At 39.9% G+C, this 12,373-nt stretch overlaps 2 protein-coding genes across 2 annotated transcripts in view; one reads left to right on the top strand and one right to left on the bottom strand.

Moving 5' to 3' along the window:
* The window catches only part of LOC109036419 (uncharacterized), a 685,415-nt gene that overhangs the window by 146,891 nt on the left and 526,151 nt on the right, over positions 1-12,373 (top strand). The window lies entirely within an intron of this gene.
* Positions 103-11,191, bottom strand: LOC109036428 (SET domain-containing protein SmydA-8). The gene is made up of 8 exons (XM_072301347.1): positions 11,042-11,191; positions 9,859-9,933; positions 8,884-9,088; positions 7,379-7,617; positions 5,779-5,949; positions 4,566-4,792; positions 2,178-2,528; positions 103-1,385 (listed from the first exon to the last, which is right to left on the bottom strand). The coding sequence occupies exons 2-8, from the start codon at positions 9,900-9,902 to the stop codon at positions 1,144-1,146; spliced, it is 1,479 nt and encodes a 492-aa protein (XP_072157448.1). The 5' UTR covers positions 9,903-9,933; positions 11,042-11,191; the 3' UTR covers positions 103-1,143.

Genomic DNA, 12,373 nt, shown 5'->3' with positions numbered 1-12,373 from the left:
AGAATAGTTGAAGACCTCAATACTGCTTCAGAACATTCATGTTAACTAATTTAAGCTCATTTTAAGTTGGAGGAAAAAAGCGTTTTAAATAAGTCTAAAAAATTGCACAACAATAACATATTTATTTAACTTTATAATAACATGATTAATGTCAAAAAGAACAACCCAAAGAAAATAGCAGCATATGTACAATTCTCTTTCGTATATTACAGTATGTTAAATTTCAGAACAGTGACATTATGAGCAGATGACCAAACGTACACAAGAGAAAACCGTGTTATAAATAAATATATTGTGGATTTCCTACGTATTTCGTTGAAGAATAAAATAGCATATTAATTGATGCAAGTTATGTCTTTATATAATAAAACTGTAAAAAAAGTCACTCAGATTCTTGAACATAGAAACAGGAAAGTACCTACACAGCGGAATAACTGAATCGTAAACTGAATACCCGTCAAAACAACACTGAAAAAAGTTACGGCCTTTATAGACATACCGTCTGTTCCGGACTCAGAGGCCGAAAGTTCTGGGTGCTGGAGTCGTAGATTCGATTGCTCCGGAACTTTCGGCCTCTGAGCCCAGAACGCAGACGGTGTGTGTATATAGCCTGTAAGTATCTTATTCGGCTTCTACGGCCGAAGTTTTTTTCCAGTGTAGTATCTGTAACTTAAAATTTAAAATAAAAGTTAATGTACTGTTCTGCCGTGCTAAGGAATAACGCCGTAGGAACATTCGAGAGTTTCCAATTTCCCCTTGTTAAAGTGTATATTTTTGACGCAATTTAAGCATATTTTCCTTGAAATTTTCAGATATTTTACATTAAATTGCTTACAAAATCGTCTGAAAATTTTGGGGAAACATTTACAATTTTTCCAGTAAATTCGGGTTTTATCGAAGGAAATTCAGCAACGCCTGAAGGTTCATACGGCCTTTTTCCATAGCACGGCAGTGTTATGTCCACGAATTTCTACAACCGCACGCTCCTCCCAAAAAAGATAATTTTCTAAAGCCATGAAACAAACTTCGCTTTTTTGCCCAGCTTAGTTTTGCGTTGATCCCGATTGGGTGTAATCCGAAGCCCCGATAGTAATTATAATTCAATTTGATGGATAGTCCAAAAATCCAACATAGAACCATGGATCATGGTTGCGGGAGGGTAGCGATGGAGGCCCTGAGCTGGCCGAGGGATTCTTGGGCCATCTGCGCGACGATGCCCTCGCCCATGGTGGGGTCCTCCAGGCTTAGGATCGCCACCGCTTCCTCCAGGATCTTGGCCACCTCCTCCAGCCTCCGCCTCAGGGTCGCGTCGTCGATCTCGCCGTACTGGTAGCGACTCCGCGCGAACAGCATCATTGGAACGTGCAGCTCGTACAAGATCATGCCTACGCAGAAGAGATATCGCCAATCAGAACAAGAAGTCTTAATAACCCGTACTTTTGTGTAACCTCTCAGAGCCAGAGTAGAGGCCCTCCACCCGTATCTTGGCTATTGTGGAAGTTTTTACTTTCGGGACATCAACATTGAACTGTTGTCTTACCTACATGGTTGATGTTTAACAACGTGTTGGCAGCCTCGTTTTCGACGGTGTAAGTCGGCAATCACATATCTCGTTTGCGGTGTCTTAAAATCTCTGCCTCTATGTTATTTTTTTAAAGGAGAACAAACTGACATCATTCTTTGAAGTTTCTGCAGAATTTTCTTCGCACAGAGAAGAAAATTCACGGCAGTTTTAAAGAATTACCGTTGAGTAGTTTTCCGTTTAAAAAATAAAGTATGACAGGAAGTCTGCGACGTCGCAAACCGAGTTATGTGCGATTGCCGACTTACTCCGTCGTTTTGCAAATTTTACTGGAGGTCGGTAAAAATTGTTCGTTTCATGATGTTTTTTCTTGGTCTCCTTGAGTCTCCCTTACTCTAAGTGTGCCTCCTGAGGAAAGTAGCTGTTAAAGGTGCTGCTGTTAAGGACTGCATTTTGCAAGTCGGAACTACAATTTCTGGCTCATGTTAGAAACGGCATTTGTGCCGTATGTTTCCGTATGCAGATAGGTGCTTCTATGGATGAACCTGAAACTGTAGTTCCTAATTGCAAAATGCGGTCCAAATATGATTACGACCCTCGTGGACGGTCCCTTAAAATTCCATGGGATAGATTCAACCTCTGGTTGGAGACTCACCCCTCATGCGGCTGTAGCCAGGCTCGATGACGTCGAGGACGGAGAGGATCTGCTGGCAGAGCTCGACCTTTCGCTCGAGGAGGATGTCGGGGAGGTCCTCGAAGGTGTAGCCCTCGGCGCGGCCGTAGAGCTCCGAGAGGGAGTGCCTGAGGATGGTCAGGTAGGCGTGCTTGGGGTGGAGGACGCTCCGGTACTGCTTGAGCAGCTTCTCGATGGCCTCGATCCGCTCGGGCGTCCCTTCCTCGCCCGGCATCCCGTCTATCTCCGTCTGGATCACCCGGTAGATCCGCCGAACTTGCTCCCCGCGAAGTTTAAACTGGCAGTGAGTGCACGTCCATTCCGCCTCCGCGTCTGTAGAGATCACAGTTCGGGATTAGTCAAAACCACACGGAGAAAAAAACCTCGTGCGGGTGCCTCGAAGTTTAGGTCATACGGATCTCTGAAGTTTTCGGACGGAGCATCTGAACACTTTAGGTCTAGCTGCTGAGGTTCGGATCACACATCTGAAACTTCAGTTCTTACATCTGAAGTACTGCAGACGTGAGAACCGAAGTTTTTCGGATGTGAGAACCGAAGTTTCTCGGATGTGAAAACCGAAGTTCTTCAGGTTTCTTCAGGTTCTTCAGGAGGTTTCTTCAGAACTGAAGTTTCAGATGTGTGGTCCGAACCTCAGCAGCTGGGCCTGAAGTGTTCAGATGCTCGATTGGAAAACTTCAGAGATCCATATGACCTAAACTTCTGGTCCCACGCATGAAGTTTTCTCTCCGTGCACTCATGGGTTGGGATTAGTAGAAAACGAGGACGAAGAGATATGGGAATCGTCGCACAGTGGATCGAAGAGTCAATCAGAGAGGTTTGAAATGAAATTTTTAACTAAAACGGCAAATTTGGTGTTTAATTTGTCACGTTTTAAAAAGGGGTGCATTTATGAAAGTTTCACGAGGAAACCAATAGAACCACTTTAAAAACCCAAAATTTTGTGTGAATGAAGTTATGAGCTTTAAAAGTTTTCAAATTTTGTCCGACCTCCCCCGTTGATTCGATCCATCGTGTGTTGTCTGGTTGACTATTGAAAGTGATGGACAAAGCGACAAAAGGAAAATGGAGAGATCCCATCGGTTGAAACGGGTGGTTGCTGTAGACTGAGGCCTTGTCCATACGCTCAGAGTTCCCAGACCTTCGGCGGAATAAGGTTTTGTCTCTTGTCCAAACGAGCGCATGCTCGCGGAACCTCGAGCGAACTTTTCTCAGGCACTTATTTTAATTTTAGCTATAACTTGTTCCGCGAAACCCTAGTTCGTGGAACTAATGCGCCAAAACTGCGCTCGCGTGGACGAGGCCTTTAGTTATGGCTCAGTTATAACTTATTCTGTCTGTGGACAGAAGAGGAGCGAAAAGCGACGATTTACCATCCTCCTACAACCGATGTTTCAATTAATGGAACATTTTGACATGCAAAAGAGGCGAAAGTCCGAATACCCATGAGCTATGATGCGCAGAGATGCAAAATTAAATTTTGCTGAAAAGTAAAATTTCATTTTTCATGAAATTTTAACAATTGTTTGGGGAGTAGATTTACAATCTACGAATATCTGAGAATTTGATGTAAAAATTTGAAATTCGGCTCACGGTTTTTTCCCCCCAAAAATTCCACAATTTTAGCGGCTCTGGTGCTTGCACTAGAGCTGCTATTCCGGACGGTCCCAGCTGGGGAGTATCATTGGACCATGTTACATTGGAGAGACCGCGCGTTGGTTGATGGGAATCGGCGCCATTTTCTGCTGTTTAGGGGGGACTGATTTTATTTTAATTGATATCTTTTTCCTGTGAGCGAATGCTATGTTGTGTAGTGTATTTTTGGAATCATGGTGATACTGTCAATAATTCAAAACAGGTCTGTGCTTTAATCTCGCACTGGAAAAAATGTACTTTACGTTTAAAATTTGAAAATTCAAATCTATAAGTTTTCGCGCTTTTTTCGAAGAATGCCGTGGTTGGAGCTTCCTAGTCATACTACTCGACATCAGCTGATAGCAAACAAAGGTTACCAAGGAAACCGTAAACGCGTAACAACTACCGTCGCCAGAGCCGCTTTCCGACGCGAATGCGTTGGAGCTTCCTGCTTGTTTTTGTTTCTATACACTTTTCGTGGCACATTTAGTTCATCGGAGAATTTTGGAAAAAATTCATGTTTCACGAGATTTCATTTTCCTTGCGAAATTTATTTTTGAGGAGTTTTATGAAGTTTCGCATCTATGACCATGCTAGACGCCATGGCATTATTAACAATGCACGGCAAGACTGTTAAATTTTTGAACTTCTGGCTTTCTTCAAAGCACGATTCATATGATCGTGTCGTAACATTCTCTGCGCATGGAAACCACCTACCCAGAGGATCGGTGCTGATGATGATCCCATTATCACACTTGGTGCATTTGAGTGAACTCATATGCGTGTTAAGCTCCGTGGGGTCCGAGCAGCGTGGGCATGCGCAGTGGAAGTATTTGCTGTCGAGGAGGTTCTCTCGTCTTACCATAGTTGGTAGCAAACTTTGCGTGTAAGATGTGAATAACTCCTCTCCTTTTTTCACGTCTACTGTTGCTCTGAGAATGAGCCTGGAACGAAATTAATCATACTTATCATACAAGCTGAAGATGAAAGCTATAGTTTGAGTAAAATTTGATGATCCTTAAAAATGTCCACTATTCTCAAGAGTTTTATAATTTGAAGGGAAAAAACATAAAAATTGAAAAGGAAAAAATAAATGTTTAAAAAAAGGGGCCTCGTGTTAACGTGTCCCTTTGTTTCATAATTTCTTTTTTGTGGGATGTTTCGCCAAGAATTTCCAATTGCCAAATTCCGACCGAATTTTTAATTTTACTCAATAAGAGAGCTCTGGTAGAAACGGGAAAAAATACTGCTGGATTGCTTTGCCTTGTTTGAATGATATGCAGAAGATGACGATTTTTAAACGTGTTATGAAAACAGTTCTGTGCGGTTTGAATTTATTTTAAAAATCCCATGGACAAAGTATATGAATCCTGCAGCCAGAAATAAGAAACATGTAAAAATCTGATAATCCAATATTCTGTTGAAATTCGAAGGTCCTTCAAGAGAAAATAATTTTTTACATGCCTCCGGTATCAATATTTACCTTGATTTTTAATGTATGAAGTAGTGATGTAAGGCAGTTACTTCAACTTTATTTGGACCGCGTTATTTAAACAGAAAGGAACCAAGCCACATCAGCTGTTGCCAAATTTAAGTGGGCAATTTAATTTTTAACATGAAAACGGTTGTGCGGATTTTCGTACTTTCAGTGGATTTTCATCATAGTACGAGGCGAATTCCTTTAATCTTTTAAAGGAATCCACACAAACGTTCTCCCGTAAAAAGTTGAATTGCTCAGTTAAATTTGGTAATAGCTGATGTGGCTTGGTTCCTTTCCGTTAAACGCGGTCCATTTGATGCTGCTCGCTCTCAATCGGATTTCACCGCTCCAGCTTTAAATGCAGTTAGGAATATTGAGAAATAGAGTAATCGAATTTGAGTGCCTGTATGAGACATGCAAAACTTCCTTTCTATTTAAATGGTTTCTCACTTGTAATTTTTGGAAGGAACAATGCTGTGGCAAGTATTTGATACGCAGTTATGAGACATCAAGGCAGTTTTTGGGAACAGCCCTCGTCCGGTGTACCCTTGGCTGGACCGCACCTCGAAAGCGTTGACTTCTAAAATCCCGCATGCTGTGTGGATGAGATCCTCCGAGAATCTGAAAAATTAATGACGAAACTTTGAAAGCTATCAAAAACAACTATGTGACGCACAACTGGCTGATCTTTCACGTTTCCTTAGCTTCCATCTTTTATCCAAGCACAAAACTTTTGAGAAGTGGCTCAAAGGCATGGTGTCTAATTCTTTAAAAACCGGGCAAAACCAGGATTCATCAGGAAATGACAATTTACCGGGAAAATCAGGGGAAAATCAAAGAATTTGTTCCAGAAACCGGGAAAATCAGGGAATTTGTTCCGCAAACCAGAAATAATGTAGAAGCTTTCATTGACAAGATAATATCAACACCAGGAACATTCTTTGAATCAAAATTTTGAATGTGCGCCAAAGAAATGACTGTAAAATTAATTAAAATCTATATTCATATTTGAAACTCTGGAAAATTATTTTCCTTTCCCCAAGAAAACCCCGGGAAAGTGGGAGAAAACTTCGGTTTCTCATCCGGGAATGAGCTCCTGAAAATCAGGGAAAAATCAGGGAATGAGCTTTGCCAAGAAAACTAGACACCATGGTCAAAGGGAATTTTCACTCTTAGTACTCTTTGAAGTTGACCTCAAAATTTAAACCACAAGGAAGTTGAAAAAATTGAAAAGGTGATGGATCAGAGGAGCTCAGTTATATTCTAACGTGGCAAAATTTCACATGACGATTCACTCATTCATCTATTTATTTACTCGTGTATTCATTCACGACCGGCTGTAAATTTTCCTCTAGAATTATACGACCCTGTGGCTTTTACTTCTTCAATCACATATCTTTTTCCACACTGCGAGAACGTAAATTCTATGGCGATTCTATATATGTCTCTAGTTCTGACACTGAGGGGCAAAAACTGCCAAAAAAATAGGTATAAGAATTTTATTTTTTAGATTCACGCCAACCGGTAACCGCGCTGTGTTTGACGCGCAATGCGTGAAGTATTCGTTCAGTCTAGTAGGCGCCAATATGCGTTCTGCACCGACCAGCGTGGCGCGCGACGACCGCATTGTTTGGCGCAATGCGTGAAGTATTCCTGCAGTCTTGTAGGCGCTCATATCCGTTCCGCGCTAACCGGAGCGGCGGCCGCACTATGTGTGGCGAGATCAGAAACGATGATACAGTATTAGATTTGAAAGAAACTGCAGAAACAGAGGAGAGATGAATTAAAGAAGGACAAATACTTTCTGCATTGTTTCAAAATCGCGTGGACTTAAGTTTTCTTCCTCTGCCTCCTCTTCTACTTCTTTTCCTTCTTCACTTTTTACACAGATTCCTTCACGTGCTGAAAAACAAGAACAGTTGTTTTGTCTTGGCAATGAAGCTTCGTTTGATCCCAAAAATATTCTTTTCATCGAGCTCTTTGTACAAAATGAGCTCAGAATTGAAAAGATGAGCATGGGGAAATAAGAAAGAAAATTAGTGAATCGAACCTTTCCAACTTGCATCGCTCTCTTAGGAACTTGACGACATTTGTTTGTTCATTTTCCCAGTATGGGGTCTTTTTCCTAGCTTCGATGTGTGCCTCCATGTCTTTGACCTCCTCGTTCCACCGCTTGCTGTTGCTCTCGGAGGCCAGGAGTAGTCGCAAAGGCGTCACGCAGTCTAATTGCGGGGAGTACTCGAACAAATCAGCGGGAACTTGGTATTTGGCGTTTGCAGCGCTGAAAACCTGTACAACATCAATTGAGAGCATTTTAGGGATTATTCTTATTTTCAGATCGGACCAATTTTCTACCGACAAGTAACTGCTAATTTTAAAATAATGTTTTCGCTCTCCTCTGAACAGCAGCTAATATTTTCTAAACGCAAGAATTTTCTCTTAAGATTTAATAAACTGGAAAAAAGTTCATTAGATCTATAGACCAGACTGTTAAAAACGTTTACCAAAATAATCCTCGTGATTCAATCGGATTTTTGCTTGAATCAAAAGCCGCGTCTCGTAATTTCAGCAGATTTACTTTTGATTCAAGGAAAAATCCGATTGAATTCGAGATTTTTCTCTTGTCAAATTCTTGAAGAGTCTGGATTCTGGAGAGTATATTTTACTGCTGCGATAAAATGAATAACTATTAAACAAAATTCCATGGTATTTTCGTAAAAAAAAATTATCTTTGACAGTGAAATATTTTCTCAACTTTCAGATTATGCTTACTATCAAAACGTTGTTGTGCAAGGTTATCGTTACCCTTCTTGAGGAGACTCTGACTCGTGAGCATTGGAAACTGCCACCACTGAAACTCAAGTTTTCAATATTTCATCATAATGCTATTGCCATGTCGAAACTGTCAAATTCATTGCCATGGTTCTTGAAATTAAACCGTTTTGTCGAACTAGTTTTAGGTGATTTAAATGGACAGCATTGTGCGATTAGGAACCATACAATTTCTGGCTCATCCGTGAAAAACACTTATGTTTACAGGGATGATAACGCCTAGTTACATTCTACATTGTTTCTATAAACCGAACCGGAGATAATTGTAGTTCCTAATTGCAAAATGTAGTGTAAATGTTTGTATGATTCGTCAAACTAGTATCGCTGAAGTCCCAACGATGGTTCGACCGTCTGACCCAAACCTTCAAATTAACTACACCGGAAGAAAAAAAAACACACATCGGATCTAGAGTCCAGACTCTTAAAAACATCGACAAGAAAAAATACTCTTGATTCAATTAGATTTAAGCTTAAATCAAGAACCAAGCCTCTTAATTTGAGCGGATTTCCTTTTGATTTAAGCTTAAATCTGATTGAATCAAGAGTCCTTTTTCTTGTCAATGTTTTCAAGAGTCTGGACTGTAGATCCAATGTGTTTTTTTTCCAGTGTAAGATAGTCAAGTCCTGATTTAAGCACTCTCAGTCCTCATATAAACTCGTCATGGAATTTTTCTTCCTCTCCCTGAACTCTGATGATAAATTTTGATCTTGTGGTGGACGCACCTGACACTCGGGAGCGTGGTAAGGTGAGCTCTCACATTCGGGATTGCAGACCGGCCAAGTGCATTTGGAGCAGAGGTAGGAGCAGTCGACAGGCACGAAACATCCCAGACACACGGGCACCGTCGTCGCTTTCGGCCCGACCACGAACGCCTCCTCCGTTAGAATGACGTCACTAGGCTTTAGATCACATGTTGAGACCGCGTATCTGTCACATCAATTTGTTTATTAACCTCAAATTTTGGCAAAAAAATGAACGAAATGCAGTTTCAGTCAGGAATGCTAAGTCAGAGGCTCTTATGGTCCGGTTACATGCTCAAATTTCCGTCAAATTCCGATCAAAATGATGACCAAGATGGCAGTCGAAAGTTATTTAGATTGATGAGTAAAATTTATTAAAACAGCGTTTCAATTGAAATAAGTATGAAATAACACGGCTGTGTGAAAATCAAATGAAGGATGAGCCCCACAGTTCCATCATCTACCATCAAATTTTTGCAGGCCGCAGAAATTTAATGGTAGATGGTGCGCACCAGTCACCATTTGATTGGAAATCGATGGGAATTTGAGCGTGTAACCAGCATATTACAATTAGTCGAATCAGGCATTTTAAGTCTTAAGTTTAATTCTCTCTCTGTTAAAATTACAACATATCTTTCATGATCTACCTCTCACACTTTGATCTTTAAAAATACTAACAGCCGCTCATATAGCGCTTCCGTGCGCTCTGTGACACTCATCCGCCACTGATGGCTATCCTGCCAGAGCTCCTTCGGCAAATAATACATATCTCCTCATTTCCTGCCTTATTCCATCAATTTATGATTTGACAGGGTGTCCTCTCCCCAGGGTTATGGGAAACCCAATCCAAAACCTTCTTCGGCAACATATCATCTGGCATCCTTTGCTCTTGCCCATACCAGACAAGCTGAGTTAAATCCTTATCATCATTAAAAGGGCACTAAGTCAAAAACTTACCTTCCAACTGTATCTTTCTTTTCTATTTTGAATTTATCAGCCATGTTTTGGATACCCGTAGCAACAGTTGACAATCTGAAATCACGAAAATTAAAATAAAAAAAATTACACGTACCTACTTAGAATATAGATTTAATTTATTTAAAATGCATAGTGGCATAAGAATCCAGCGTATCTAACTAATAAAATAAATGTATACAGATTTGACCAAGTGCGGCTCTCGTCTTTAAAAAAAACTGGAGACAGATGTTTACCATCATTATATCCCTGAAACACTATAATAATAGAATTATAACCTATATTTATCCTTATTTTTAATCTTATTATATCTCACCTAATAGAATTACACCGTGATTCTTCCTGAAGTGACTTGTGTAAAATTATATTTAATCAATTTCAGAAGAAAATTTAAGTCACATGTTTCGAACAATCTCATCTTGAAGGTCATAGCCCTCCTCCAACCACCCGCGAAACTGAAGAATAATTAAATTAATTAAATAATTAAACTCTCCATTGAGGATATCATACGACTGGCCTTGAAGGCGTGATTATCCGTTCTCCCATCATGTAAAAAACTCAACAGTTGCATCATAAAGTCCACGGGAGGTAAAACTTGAATTCGATACCAAATTGTGCCATGTAGGGACAGACATTCATTTAAGTGAAAAAATGTATCCTATCTTACCCTCCCTATCATTCTCATAAACTCTTTTTGAATTTGAGTAACATGATGAAATGAGGAATTACTATTTCTTACTCATTTTAGAAACATCTTATACGCCATTAGTATCCTCATGCAGATAGGTGCTTTCATGAGTGAGCCAGAACTAACGGTTCCTCATTGCAAAATGCAAACCAAATAAAATCTTACAGAGCATTTTTTTATAAATTTTAAAAAAATTTAGGATTTTGTGTGCGTTATCTTTTCAGTCGCAAAAATGTTCAATTTTATACACGCACATTTTACATTTGAACAGGTATTATTACCTGAAATATTTACGAGCAATCAAATGTTTAGGCGTCGAAAAATTCTTAAGACAGTAGACGCCCTCTCAGAGAAAAACTTTTTGCTCATAAATTGCAGAGATGCAACGCGGTTTATCATATCTTAAATTTTGTATTCCTTTTAATATGGGTAACTATATATCAGGAAGAAATTTCAGTGAATGTTTTAAGAACTTACCTTTGTACCAAAGGTAAAATTCAAAGATCAATTGACCGCAGAGGAAAACGTGCGCACTTTATACTTGGAAAGTTTTGAATTGAGCCGCGTGTTTACAATCCGGGGCGCTTTATGCCGCATGCCAACGTGCAAGACGAAAGTACTAGAATATTTATTTTTAGTCCCTATTTCGCTTCGCTTTTCGTCGCATCTATCCTCGCTGGTTGTACACCGAGCTCACCTTTGTTGATGTTGCCAATGTTCACGAATGAATCTCCCCGCTTACATTACATCTCTTTGTAAACCCAAGGCAAAACATTTTCTTTCAGTTAAAAAAAATTAATAAGAGTTAAAGCAATCCGCTCGAGTAATTTTTTCCAAATTTGTCAAAAGTAGACACCGGAAAAAAAACACATTGGATCTAGAGCTCAGACTCTTGGAAACGTTGACAAGAAAAAATGCTCTTGATTCAATCAGATTTTTGCTTAAATCAAAAGGAAATCCGCTCAAATTAAGAGGCTTGGTTCTTGACTTAGGCAAAAATCCGATTGAATCAAGAGTATTTTTTCTTGCCGATGTTTTTAAGGGTATGGATTCTAGATCCAATGTGTTTTTTTTCCAGTGGAGTCTATACTAGCTATAATAATTCTATCTAATATCTGGAATATCTGGAATATCTACTATCTACTGAAGCGGCCACTGAAATTTGGGCGGACCCGCGAAAAACCGCCCCTTGCCTTTGACAAACGTCAAAATTTTCATACTTGCAAGGACATGTAACTTGCAGATAAATCCTTGAGGAATCAATTGTTTTGAAACCTAGGATCTTTATTCCCCTACCAGTTAAAATGATGGTGAACTACCCGCCCTAGCTTGAAACCATGCCGTGGTCGTATTTCGTCTTTTTTTCAACCGGCCGAGTCAGAACTTGTCAAAATGAAGGCAGATTATACCCTACTGGTGCGAATGAAACCAAGGTCTACGGCATGGAACATAATTTGCCTTCATTTTAACCGAGTAGGCAAAAACAGCTCCTATACGTCGGTTTATTTGTATTCAATGAAGTCTACCAACTTTAAGGCCCACCGAGGGGTCTCTATTCTATGGAGCCCCGAAACAAATAAGTTCCGCTTTACTTGCCTTTCAGTTATTTGTCAATACTGTAGTAAATTAAGTCTTTTTCTTGGAAACTATTAAACCGTGTAGTATTGTACTTTTTAGCGTCAATATTATCGGATCGGTTCCGCAAATCGGCAACAAAGGGTTTGGCAACAGACCTTTGTTGCCAATTCTATTTTCAATTCCATGCTTAACCTCAATTTTTGCAAACTAATCAGGGATTATCTGTGCAAA

This window comes from Bemisia tabaci, chromosome 6, assembly GCF_918797505.1.
Source record: "Bemisia tabaci chromosome 6, PGI_BMITA_v3".
In the NCBI taxonomy this organism is placed as follows: domain Eukaryota; kingdom Metazoa; phylum Arthropoda; class Insecta; order Hemiptera; family Aleyrodidae; genus Bemisia; species Bemisia tabaci.
Note: the sequence above shows the minus strand (reverse complement) of the source record. Positions and strands in the feature narration are given on the sequence as shown.

Bases quoted from the DNA above. Each gene is read 5' to 3' on its own strand.
- LOC109036428 (XM_072301347.1), bottom strand. From the start codon at position 9,902: ATGGCTGATAAATTCAAAATAGAAAAGAAAGATACAGTTGGAAG. The intron at 7,618-8,883 runs GTGCGTCCACCA...GATGTTGTACAG, and splicing joins ACCACGCTCCCGAGTGTCAG to GTTTTCAGCGCTGCAAACGC. The intron at 2,529-4,565 runs GTAGGTGGTTTC...TGATCTCTACAG, and splicing joins CATCAGCACCGATCCTCTGG to ACGCGGAGGCGGAATGGACG.